Source organism: Heliangelus exortis, chromosome 1, assembly GCF_036169615.1.
Source record: "Heliangelus exortis chromosome 1, bHelExo1.hap1, whole genome shotgun sequence".
NCBI lineage: Eukaryota > Metazoa > Chordata > Aves > Apodiformes > Trochilidae > Heliangelus > Heliangelus exortis.
The window spans coordinates 174,560,973-174,573,895 of record NC_092422.1 but is presented as its reverse complement, the minus strand read 5'-3'; the positions used below and the strand labels follow the sequence as shown (position 1 = coordinate 174,573,895).

Genomic DNA, 12,923 nt, shown 5'->3' with positions numbered 1-12,923 from the left:
TAAAAAAGAGCAGGTCCAGGAAATCTTGACACTTAAAGTTTTATTTAAGGAGTGTGTGTGGAAGTTCCCTTAGCCATGCTTCAGTTATCCCAAGTCCTTGCCTGGGAGGGCTCCCCATGCTACTAGTGAATGTTGCCTGTGTATCTTTTTGTGTCCAGATTAGAGCTTGTGAGAAATAAATACAGCAAGCCAGGCTAGGGAGATTCATTGAAGAAGTCCACAGCTAGAATTAGAGATACTGACAGCCCAGGTCATTGGGTTTTAGACTTCCCAGGTGGTGAGGACACACTGCCATTAGGTGTAGTAGTTATTTTAAGGTGTAGTCAGGTTATTTTAAGAGCAGAGGAATTGTTGGGGTAGGGTTCCTGTGATACAGGACCAGCTTCCCAGACCAGTGTTTGTGTATCCCTATGATAGTGAACATCTGAGGTCAGAATAACTTCACTGGGCTTGATACCCAAATCCTGAACCAGTCGGGTCAGTATGGGGCTAGCTTCAATAGGAGAAAGTCCTCCATGCCAGGAATGTCTAAATCCCAGTGACTACTGCTGATCAGTGTTCTGGGAAAAATCTTTCTGTTTTGAGTATCTACCTACACTTCCTAAAATAGGTCTCAGCTGTAAACTGGAACACTTTGTTTTTTCTTTCACTGCGCTCAGACTATGAAGTGTCTGTTTTTCTAGGGCTTCTTCAAAGAGCCTTAAAATTGATTGACTCAGCTGCTATGATCCTGCTCTTTTCCTGTAGTGCTTTAGGATACATGTAGGAGAGAGGCTGCTAGGCAAGACGGGAACATTTAGAGATACTTGCAATGGTGAAAACTACATCCTTTTATTTCTTTTTTCCTCTGATATGCAGGACAACATGGAGGAGAAGAGTGATGTGTTCTTCTCTGCAGCATAAACTAATGAGCCAAATCTTTCATGTTGCAAATGAGCTCCTTAATGTTTTTCGCACATGGCTGAATGTGGAGGAGAACAACTGTGTTAAAAAACAGGTCGCTCCCTGCCCTCATCAAGTGTTTCTGTTCAGTCCAGTGAATGTTACTGAGTCCATGGGCTCCTGCCTGTAGCAGTGGGGCTGAGTAAGGTTTGCACCACCCTGTTATCATTTGGGTTTATAGGGATGCTTTTAGGAGGGAAAATTCACAGTTTCTGGTCTTTGTACAAAATAATGCCTCAACTGCCAGCAGGTTCTATGACAAGGCTTTCTGAAGGAAATACAACTGTTTTCTCTCTTTTATAACAGCTCCTTTTGTAAAAGCAACCTGTAAATATAAGGGAATGTATAGAAACAGTAAATAGTAAGAAGAGAAGCTGTTGTTCACAGCAACTATACAGTTAAATACGGCGGAGATAGGGATTTTCAAATAATTTTTAAAATTTTTACAATAGCATTATGAACTAAAATTTGTATGAATTGCTGTTGTTGAAGTGAGATTGTATCTAAAATTTAAAAATTCATGTATGATTGACTAAATTTCTTTTTTTAAAAAATGGATCAGAATTTTTTGTGCAATCCACTTGCTCTTTATTCAGCACTCCCCCACCTTCAGTTTCTTGTGCATAGAAACTATGGAAGTGGGTGCCTTACAAATAGATAAACAGAGAATGCAGGCAGGTAAGAAACGAAGGTGTCTTCTGGGAATTGTGCATATCTTACAGACTTTGGCAGGCTAAATACATTGTTCACTCCTGACTGCTCTTACCTGCACGTTAATATGTCCCGTGTTCTGATTGCAATTCCAGAACACCTAAAAATCTTCAGATGTTTCCATGATCAATGGGAAAATAAAGTCTTGGTGGGCCCCAAATGCAGGCAAGAGAGCATATGGCCTCCTGAGTACCCTCCATGCCCAAAACTTTATGATTCTGTGATTTCACTAATTTATCCTCCTCTGGAACAGTTTCTTTGAGACCCACCTTTCTCCTTGGAGAAGCAGGAGTTGCATCATGCTCTCCACTTCAAAAACCTCCTCTTGGCTGTGAGTTCTCATGGTGAGTACATCCAAAACCTCCAAATGTAATGTGTTTGTCTCCAGTAGCCATTTTATGGGATAGAAGTCCTTAAAAATGCTCTGGGGTGGGTCACAGGCAGGTATTGCTTTTACCTCTTTCCCCCTAGAGCAGTGAGTTCCGGGCAGAGATGTCCATCAGACACGCCAGGGCTACAGCATACACACAGCTGGTAGCCCAGCATCACCTGCACTGCCCTTTGCAAGTGACACATGGCGTGTTGTCACCTGCTGGTACACAACAGAAGGAGTTTGGGCCCTATACACTAGTACTTCATCAAGGGAATTTGATATCAGGTGTGAACAGGCTCTGTAGCCCAGGAGGTTCAGCAGGGCAGTCAGTGCCTGGATGTTTTGAAAACACAGCAAATACTTTTTTAGAAGTACAAACTGAGAGGTGGAGTTTATGTTGCTGGAAATAATTTAATGTCCCAATTTTCTCTGCTGCTGCAGGCTGGAAAAGGAAGTGTGATGGCCACTCATGCAGGAGAAGACCAGGTCTGTTATAGAGCTGCAGCATCCTGGTCTTAGTGGCTCTGGTATGGTTTAGATGCACTCATGGCTTGCCTAGGACTAGTGATGGGGACATCTGTTCCCCTCAGATTTAGTATTCCTTCAGTCTTATTAGGAGAAAAAAAATCCATGAATAAGTTATAGCAAAACCAGGTGGACCCATTCAAGCATGCAGATGTTTTATTTAAATATTCCTCAAATGTCTATTTATTCAGCATAACGCATGTATTATGCTGCCTTCTGAAATACGATATATGACTGTCAAACAAAATTGTCAAAACAACAACCTTGGTTTCTTTGTATGATACACAGAAATAATTACATTTCATGTACAGTACAGATGCATTTTACACAGTCATCAACAGTCATTCACTACCGAAACAGCATTTAAATCACCTAAAACACCAAAAGAATGTGTATTTCCCAAATTCAGTATAAGTTAATGGGTTTGCATGTAACATATGGAAATAGGAGACAGGACTAGAATTCTGCAGATTCATACTAAATTATTCCTTAAGCTGCATATTAAAAATGAAAGTACAAGTTGCTTCAGGAGGGTATTACTGTTATAAGTGTATTGCTGTAGTGTGTACTTTTTAGTCCACGTGGAAAGGAGAATAACGAGACTTTTAAAAAGACACATGACCTGACAGATTCAGCAGGTCTCCTGCTTTGTTTGTAGTCTGTCCCAAAGTGGGCTTAGTAACTGCCTTTTTGCGCTATTTACCTGATAAAACTTGTCAAGAAGTGTGGCATAAAAAAGTTGTTGTTGCAGATTGCTAATATCAAGGCAGTTTTTATATCAGTAACTAGTTGGCAAAAGGTGGGGACAAAGCCATTTTTTGTATGAATAACCATGAGTAGAAGAAGTAGGATGAAGGTGAAAACTCTGGGTCCATTCTGCCTCTCTTTTAAACCCATTAAAACTTGTGTAACCCAGCAGCTTCAGCAGCTCTGATGCAATTTTTTTCCATAGGATAAAAGAGAGGAGAACGCCAGGCTGCAGAGTTCTGCAGAAGGAGAAGTCCTTAGGGTCAGAGCAGAGCCTGTGCTTGTGCTTCTGCTCTCTGCTAAGGTTCGGAAGAAATCTGAAGCTCAGTTTAAAAGCAGTAAGTTATTCTGATGTGCAGAAAAAGTGGAAAGTTAGCTGCAAATTAATCAAGCTTCCAAATAAGTAAAAGGTAAGAAAAGAGTGTGGTGCGTGATATACTCCTTTTAATTGTAGTATAATCCTAATATATGATGTTGTTGTTTGGTGTATATACTGTAGCATGATAGTCCATCATCTACTTTTCTGTCTCTATTGACAGGTAGAAAGACCAGTATTTGTGTTCAGTAAAAAGTGTATCATCAGCAAGTTTCAGGTTTTAGTGTGTGTTTGTTTTTATTTTAATTTTTAGGTCAGTAGAATGCTAGAAAATACTGTACTGAAACATACACTATTCAAACTATTAAATAACTGTGTTAATCATTAGTAATGGTATCTAATGCACTGAGCCTTTTGATCTATATGCACATTTTATTTTGCAGACATGCAAATATTTCTGATCCAGTGTTTTTGATGTATATATGTATGTATTGATATGCACATATTCCATGGATATTTGATGTATATGATGATGTATGGTATGTTGTGTATATAGGAAGTATTATGATACATTTCCTAATGCACTCTCATGAAGAAAAATTACACTGTTTTATCAGAAAGGTTTCTGGTATCACCAGTGCCTTACAAATGAAACCAAAAAACCTTAACTAGTAGAACCTTCACATTAGCTTTTAGGCCTGCCCACGTGGCTGAATTCCAATTGAAATAAATTATATTTTTTTAGCTTTGGGACCCAATCCATTATTCTGTCAGTGTTCTTAGGTAATTAAATATCTTCACACAATATGAATTCTCTAAAAAAATTTAGGATGCAAGTTTACAGATAATTACAAAAAGAATTTAGCCATCTTTTTCACTATCTTTTGTTGCCTTCCAGTGTACCCTGGATGCTGCAGAATGTCAACAGGAAAAGTTTGGAAATAAGTGTTAGCTGATCCCCAAAACACTTTGTTGTGATTTTTATTCAAATAGGATTCATCCTGCAAGAATACACTGGGACAAGAAGTTTCATCAGTAGCCTTGAAATCCCAAGTAGTACGATAATATTGGAGTGGACAACAAACTGTCATAGAAATAGAACAATGGATGAAAGAACAATGACTGAATAGCACAGTTGTGGTGCACGGTTTGGCTGCAAGATTCTAAATGTTTGCCATTAGAAGTTTATAGTGTAGATAAAGTTGTGTAAAATACCTTAAAAAAAAAAAAAAAGAAATCCTGATTCCTGATACAACAGGTGTACAGTGACTTATTGCAGTTGTAACAGTACCTAGGAAGCAAGAGAAAACAATAGTAAATACTGAACTAACTGAACACGTTTAAATCACTAATGAGTGTTTGAATAAGAAATACTGCATTTTTCAAAGGGAAGTTATTTGTACAACTACCATGGAACATTAACAATCAGCTTGTTGTAAGTGCACGGAAATGCCCCTTTCTACAGTAATATTTTATCATGCCTAACCTGAAAAACAACAGAAGTAAACTGAGATCACAGCTCCAAATAATTTCAGCATGCATTATGGTTTTAGTTCTTTCAGTCAGTACAAACAGATTTCATATGAGCATTTGTTCTTTCATTTTTTTGATAGTTTCTCAACAAGTTTGTAGTTTATTAACAGGAAAAAAAAAAAAAAGACACGTTATCAAAATGTTTCTTGTTTTGCATTCAGCAGGAACATAGGTTTCTTTCTATTTTTTGTTTTGTGGTTTTTTTTCTTTTTTTTCTAAAAAGAGCTCTCATGATAAGAAGAAGCATCAATGGGGACATTTCATTGTGCTCATATAGTAAGTCAGGATGGTCACAGAAGATCCCACCACGTCAGTTCGAACAAGGGGTAAGAAACTCCTTTTGGTTCACACGCTACGACACCAAAACCCACAAACTCTTTTGTTTCTCCAGAACCTCTGGGTCCATGGCCACCGGTGCACACGTCAAGGGGCGTTGCCTTCGTCAGCTCTCTCATTCCTTGCGACTCATTTCTCACTTCTTGAGCTCAGCTTGCAAGTGGTCTTTATGCTAATTTATAAATAATTCCTTTTTTCTTATAAAGCGGATACTCTGACAATGTTTCCTCCTGAATACTCGGGAGACTCTGGCCTGTCATCCCCTTCGGGTGTGGTGACAGGAGGTGTTGGGATGCTAATTATTGCTGTGGTGACGTAAGGCTGCTCACAGTTTAGTTTAACGCACTCTTCCACTTTGGCATTTAAGCTGGAACGGCTGGAGGAGGAAACAAAACTCCATGAATAAAGGAAATCCATGTTACTTCAAGCTTCTTGTGTGCCCTGTTCCATCCCCTCAGCTGGCCTCCTCCATCCTGCCCCCATAGAGAGCTCCACCCCACCACCCTGCAGCCCAGCAGCCTGTGGCCTGGGACTATGTCTGTGGACGGGCCACCTTTGTCCCTGCCTTCCTACATTTTTGTTCCTGCCTTCCCTGCATTTCAGTGCTTCTAAAAGTTTTCTGAGCTCATCACCTAAGTGTTTGTGAGCAGGGGAAACATTTGAGCAGCTCCCTTGGGAGCAAGCTTCGTACAGCCATATGACTTCTGTGCAGGAAATTGGAAATCGAGGGCTACTCCCAGTCTCCCTGGGACTCCTCCACACTGTGATTATTTTAATAACCTTTGTTTATTATGCATCCCCAAGAGCACCACACAGTGATACATGCACTAATGAAGGTTAACCTGTGCATGGGGTTGCTGCAGTGCAGAAACATGTAAAACACAAACTGATTTGAGCTGACTTGCATTTTGAGCTCGTGTTTTTAGCTTTTTTTTTTTTTTTTTTTTTTTTTAGCACAAATCTGTGCTTTGTGTTAGCACAAATCTTTGGGCTTTTAGCACAAATCTGTGGTTTTGGTTGCAAAGGACCTTAAGGATCATCGAAAATCCTCTAGCAAAGAAAAGATGCATATTTCCTGAAGAGAAAGACAGACTAGGGCTTTGTGCTGGCCAGGAGGTTTCACTTCACAACAGCTGAAAAACTTCAGTATCTACAAGCTGCTGTATTGTTCATGGAAGTGAAATCCAAAGCTAATAACTATACAAAGCAAAGAACTCAAAATGTGACTTAAGACAATTTCTATAACAACTAGTGCTGAATATGCTTCTTTTTTATATGGTGGCATGTTTGAGTTTCATTGAAAACACTTCTGAGTCTCCTGAGACCTTTGCTGTGTTTTCAGAGATGGTGTTTGGATATACCTGAAAGCCAAATGGTTTACTTGTGAGAGTACAGAGAATTTCATTGAGTTACAGACTCTTAAACTTCACTGCCTTCACTTTTGTAATAACTGCTCAGACTACAAAATGCATCTTTTTTATCTAGTTCATATTTTTTATTTAGAAGAGTGTTTCTTATGACTGTTGCAGACTCTGGGAATCAGCTTTACTTCTCTGCTCTGTGGAAGTGTGAGGCAGCCTCATTTGTCCCCCACTTCTGAACCAAACCAATAGAAACAGAAGGTCAGACCTTTCTTTCTCATCCCACTTTCTTATCGTATATCCAAATTGCATTTTTCTATGCTAGATTTTTCTTGTGATGGATTTGCCCATGGCATATAATATTAGAAGCACTGTTTGATTTGGCATCCTTGGATGTTATTTGCTGCAAATAGTATACCATAGTTGGTGGGGAGGGCATGAGAGGACAGAAATGGATGTAGAGAGACCATCCTGACATCTAAATAAGGATAGAAAGGAGCAAACAGTGCAGGATGTTTCAGTACTAGTGTCCATTTTTGAATGACTATTTGCTTTCCATCTCTAGTCTCACAGCCTCCCTGCAGAGGCCACAACACCTCTACCTCTCTTTTCTAAGGAAGGAAGGGGCTTCAGCTCTCAGGGTGGTGGTGCAGCTGAAGTACCTGTTAGACAGAGGCGTCCTCTCCACACATCTGATCTGGATGGTGCTGAGCTCCTGCACGCTGCCCGGGCGGCTGCCGGTGAGGGTGGTGTTTGGGATACGGAAAGTCTTTTTGTGCCTTCGTGAGCAGCAAGTGCTGGTTACACCTTGTTGAGAGGAGAGAGAGGGGCTGTGGCTGGGGGGTCTGTTGACTGTGGCAACCTCCATACAGCTCTCTTCATAGACTTGCTCGTCCACAAACTCGTGGTTCTAGCCCAGAGGAATCCAAGAGAGGGACAAAGCACACAAAGAAAGATAATTAAAGCGAACCTATTAATCATGATTGTTTAAAGGCTTAAATTGACACAACTGAATGAACTGGGAAAGTTAGACAGCTCGTTCTTGATTATAGTGTTTAGCCCATATTAGCTAGCCTTGGGCTGAATACTAATACAAATGTGGAGGCTGGAACAAAAGGTTCAGAGCTCTAAATAAGAAAAAGTTAATCCAAATTATTTTGTGAAACAGCACATGATTGTAATATAGTTTGTGTTATAAATATTTGCATTATCTAAGAGGTGCCACAAGAAAGGGAATTACGTTTGTGGTGCTTATTCAAATGCTCTAAATGTCCTTTGGAAATAAACAAGATTTATTGCATTGAACTATAATAAAACTCATAAATATTTTCCAGATGAGTTTATAAAACTTCCTGATGAATTACATGTTAGAAATCAGTCTCAAACAATGTGTTTTGAGGAATGCATCTATGTAGAAGGAGATTCAATTAAACGGAATTTTGATTAGAAGAGATGAGACAGTTATTTAAAAACACCCAGAAAGCTCCTGATTACTGTAGATGGATGTATTGAAAGCAGTTTAGAAGACTGGGGATTTAGTTAAATGAAGTAGTCTTTATTCATGCAATCTTTGCTTAATCCCAGCGTAGCCAGTAGTCTGATAGGGTTGTCACCACAGTCAAGCAAAGGCTGGTTGATGTTGACTCAGTAGGTGATTAGGGAGCATTTCATACAGAGCTGTGATTTCCATATTATCTTTGTGTGCAAAATGGTGTGAAATAGTGGTGTGGCTTATGGGGGAACAAGGAATTTTTCTTGTCCTTTTAAAGTAGGAGCCCAAACTAGGCAGAGATTGTGATAAGTTCATGCACAGTTTGAGAAATCCTCCTTTCTAACAATCATCTTTTCAGTTACTGCTAGAATCAGATGTGTTTAGGAAGCATTTTCTGAGTTGGTTTATGCTCTACTCAGTTTCATTCACTTACAGGTGGTTAGCCTGCTGTGTCTTTGTGTATTAGGATAAGAAACATCTTTTCCTCTAAAGATCAATGCACTAATTGGAAAGGTGATGATCTTTTTCAGAATTACAGTGCAGTCTATGCAAAAAATGTGTGAGCAAAGTAAATAGAGCAACAACTTTAGCCAAGTGTTTACTACAAATGAAAATGCCCTTACAGGTGTATTATTTTTATTTCCCTGAGTGGTGTTGAAGAATGTAAATTTCAGGTGATATGGAAAGAAAGAACTTGCTTGAAAATTGACTTCTATAAGGCATATGTCAATCACAGTCATGAAACTGAATGTGATCACACAGTGGACATAGAAGTCAGAGAGAAAAATCACCTAATTGCCATCTTTAGATTATGTTCAGTGTGTGCCAAGAACTTTGCTGGTCTCCCAATTAAAGTAATTTTGTGCTTCCTATAACTTTTATGAAGCAACCAACTCAATTCAATTTGTTGAGTCCATTAAAGAGTGTTATTCGGTGAACTTTTAATATAGATGGGAAACATTCTGAAACGTTATAATGGCTCGAGTTAATATACTTGATTATACTTAATAATGAACTGCTCCCAAATGATCTAAAAGTAGTGTGTAAAATATAACTTTTGGTGCAATTATTTTCACTATTAATTTTTGCTTAATTCCATAACATTGCCCACACTGAATTTTTTAGAATGGAAGAGATCTTATTCTGTTGAATTTTACGTGCCAAGAAAACAGAAAATACATCTCTGCTTACTATCATTTGGACAGGTCCTTGTACCAAATGGTATTTCAAAAGATGAGGTGAGGCTGAGAAGGCACCTCACTCTTGCTTTTTTAAAAAAGAGCTCAGCTTAAATAAATAAATAAATACATAAAAAGAGAGAAAAAAGGAATAGGCTTACATATTCCACCATAATGATTAGAGGAAAGATGAAACTTTGGGAGTCAAATTCAACCCCACCAGATTGATAGAAAATTTTCCCCATGACTTCTATGAGTGTTTGACAAGACCTATGGCTACTACTAGGGTTTTTTAATATATTTGTAATGTTACACTGTGGAACAATTTTTTAAGGCAGATTGCTATTCTCAGATTCAAGTACAAAGTGTCTCAAAAATGTTCCAGAAGACCCAGCCTGAATCTTGGAAAAGAAACTGCATTATCCTATGAATAGGAAGCAAGACATATTGTCCTACAGCACATTTTATAAATGAATACTCCAGAAGTCAGACTGGAGAAAACATAAGAACCTGTGGGATGACGTATTACTATCTAAGTGATGTTACAAACTGGGTCATCCTATTTAAAAAGAAATGCTGTTGAAAGGAGAACATTAAATTATACATATTCATACATCATTCTTTAATTTAGCACAGTCTGGTGTAGGAAAACTTTATAATTTTTTCTTTTCCCCTGAAAAAAGAGCAGAAAGACTTTAGCATTTGTCTCCATCAAATATACCAGAAGCATTACTGGGTCATTTAATGAAAATCTAAAACTAGACTATAAAAATAAAACAAAAAAGCATAAAGTTCCTTTATGTATACAAATTTAGGGATGATTAAGGTTATTGCTGTGATGTTAAAAGTCCAGAAATACACTATTAGTAAACATGGCACTTGGTTATTACTGCATCATAAATATTGTAGTTTACTGTCCCTTATGGCTGCGTAATTATTCAGGTATTGACCAGGGAAAAATCTGAAGAGCATATAATAACTATTCCTTTGGATTTATAGGGCATTTCAAACCTAGATGAGCATACTTGGGGCTGTTATGAATTACATCAATGATTTCTATAGGGATCTCCGTGTCTAAACTGAAACCAAAACACTTCAAAGGTTTGCACCAGCATCTGTATTAAGGACTTGAATTTTCAAAATATGTTTCTTGGGAATCCCTTTTTACAGTCACTTCAGTGAGAATCGCGTTCACATCTGAGGAAACACTCGGCAGCTCTCCCTGTACGAAAGCTCAAGGTTTGCTCAGGCAGAAATTTGCTTTGACTGCAGTGAGTATTGGATGTGTAAGTATTACAATGTGTGTTTTATCATCTGTACTGCAGAAAAGTGCAAATGATGACATTAAGGCATGTATGAAAACCATACTGAAGGCTGCATATACAGCTTGGCTATACTGATGTCACCTCCCTGATGCCAGTATCTTTCACCCTAGATGAGGCTGTCATCCGGAATCTGTTATTTACATGCAGAGGGTATAATGCCTTAAAATAGGATAAAATAGCTTTTCTTCCCAGTTAACTGCTTTCATATAAAGGCTTGTGAATTAGAGGAAATACCGAAAGCATTCAGAACTAGGTTGGTGTTAGAATTCACAGGAAAATACAGTTCTCTATTTTCTTACCGTAGTTTTTTCCAGGCAGTGAAGCAGGTGGTGATGCTGCGTCTCAAAGGCAGAGCCAGATTTGCCAACAAAGGCCTGTTCTTCTTCACTGGAGGACTGTTGATACATAGAACTCTGTATTATTCCCATTTGTGAACAAGAGGGCTCTTGTCCAAATGTTTGATCAGAACTAATCTGGATTTTACACAGTAGCATAATTGCAGTGCTTCATCTACACGGTATAGCCTAAGTCATTTTGGACCTAATATCTCTTTTGCAAGTTTGTTTTTTAATCAAAATATTTTCTTTCTGTCTCTTGTACCTCCTTTTAAATGTTTTCATCCTAAGTCTTTAGTGCATAGATGGAATGCTACAATTAGCAAATGCAATCAACATGTAGACTTTGAATGTTGAATCAACACATACTTCAAATTATCATAAATTTAAGTGACAGTAAAATACCATTTTTTTCTGGGAATGTGTCTCATTTGAAAGAAATTAAACATAGTCGTTCTCTTGGGATCATTTAATGGCACTAAGAATTAGTGGTATTTCTGCTTACACAAAAAATCATGCCAGTGATCCCAATCTGCTGAGTTTGTAAAGCATATAGATGTTACTGACACAGAATGAAGAATTAAGTAGAAAGCATCCACTGTTTATTTTCACTTCCATAATTATTCACTAGAAAGCAGAAACCTAAATAAAGGAGGAAGTGGGATAATAGGAAAGATTAGAATTCAGCTTTGGGATACTGGAAATCTGCATGGCAATTAAGGTATTTGGTGTTTTTCTAGCTCAAAGATTTGAGTTCTTTCAAATCGGGGAGGAAGCGAAGGCTCTGACTGCTTGGCTTTTGTGCAGACCGGACAGACAGACAGACAGACAGCCCCTTCCTTCTCTTCTGGCTATAGGTTAAAGCATTTGGCTTTTTCACGTGTATTGAACAGAAAGGGCACAGAGGAATGAAAGCCTTCCTGTATCCCTCAGGGAACTGCCTAAATGCCAGAAAATGGCAGGGATTAAAATACACTGTATCTTCATTCTTTCTCAGCTGGCTACGGCTCCAAGCAGCCAAGGGGCTGTCTCTGGCAGCACTTTTGCATTTGTAATAATCACCAAGATTCTCCTTAGAACAAAGTAGGTGCTTTTCGGGAATGCTTTTCACTCTGCAACTCTCCCCAGTGTAAGTGGTGCCCCTGAGCTACCTGTTTCTCTCAGTGATGATGAAGTGTAGTTTTGTTACCCATGTTCTACCTGTATGAAGCCAAATGAGACAAATCCAACCTGCTTCCTAAGAGGCAAACACTGTACCTTATTAATGAGGTTTTCTATGGGATTTCACTGTAACAATGTGGGTTACATTTGAACCCTGCATTTCTATCTGGCCATTTCCCTCAGCTTCTAATACCCCATCACTGACTCTCATCAGCTTCCTTTAACAATAGTTATTGTCCAATTTCCCTGTCCTTAATCTACCTCCCAAGATAAAATTGCCTAAACCCCTGAGTTGACTTGCCCTGGTAATAAACAGAATAGGATACTTCTGGGCTGTCATTAACTGCTTGTCTGGAGGGGGAGGGTATAAAAACATTACCTGCTGCAGCTGATTACTCAGTAAGCCATTTCTTTTGCTTTGCATGTAGGCATTAGCACTCCCAGTCTTTGCTGCACGAATCCGAGCAAGTCTGGCTTTCTGTGTAAATAGACAAAAGGAAGAGTGTCACTTGTACTCATATTCATTATTCTGTTTATCTAAAACTGCTAATTGGAATCAGCTGCTTATGAATACCAGTATCATAACCA

General features: G+C 38.7%; 1 protein-coding gene across 1 annotated transcript in view; it reads right to left on the bottom strand.

The window, feature by feature from the left end:
• Window positions 1–2,689: 2,689 nt before the first annotated feature.
• Window positions 2,690–12,923, bottom strand: part of KCND2 (potassium voltage-gated channel subfamily D member 2) — a 262,929-nt gene continuing 252,695 nt past the window's right edge. Inside the window, exons 4-7 of the mRNA XM_071733721.1 lie at window positions 12,715–12,813; window positions 11,139–11,234; window positions 7,507–7,754; window positions 2,690–5,859 (exon numbers count right to left, since the gene is read on the bottom strand). Of these exons, the coding sequence (XP_071589822.1) occupies window positions 5,682–5,859; window positions 7,507–7,754; window positions 11,139–11,234; window positions 12,715–12,813 (621 nt within the window). The 3' untranslated portion in view covers window positions 2,690–5,681. The remainder of the gene's footprint in view (window positions 5,860–7,506; window positions 7,755–11,138; window positions 11,235–12,714; window positions 12,814–12,923) is intronic.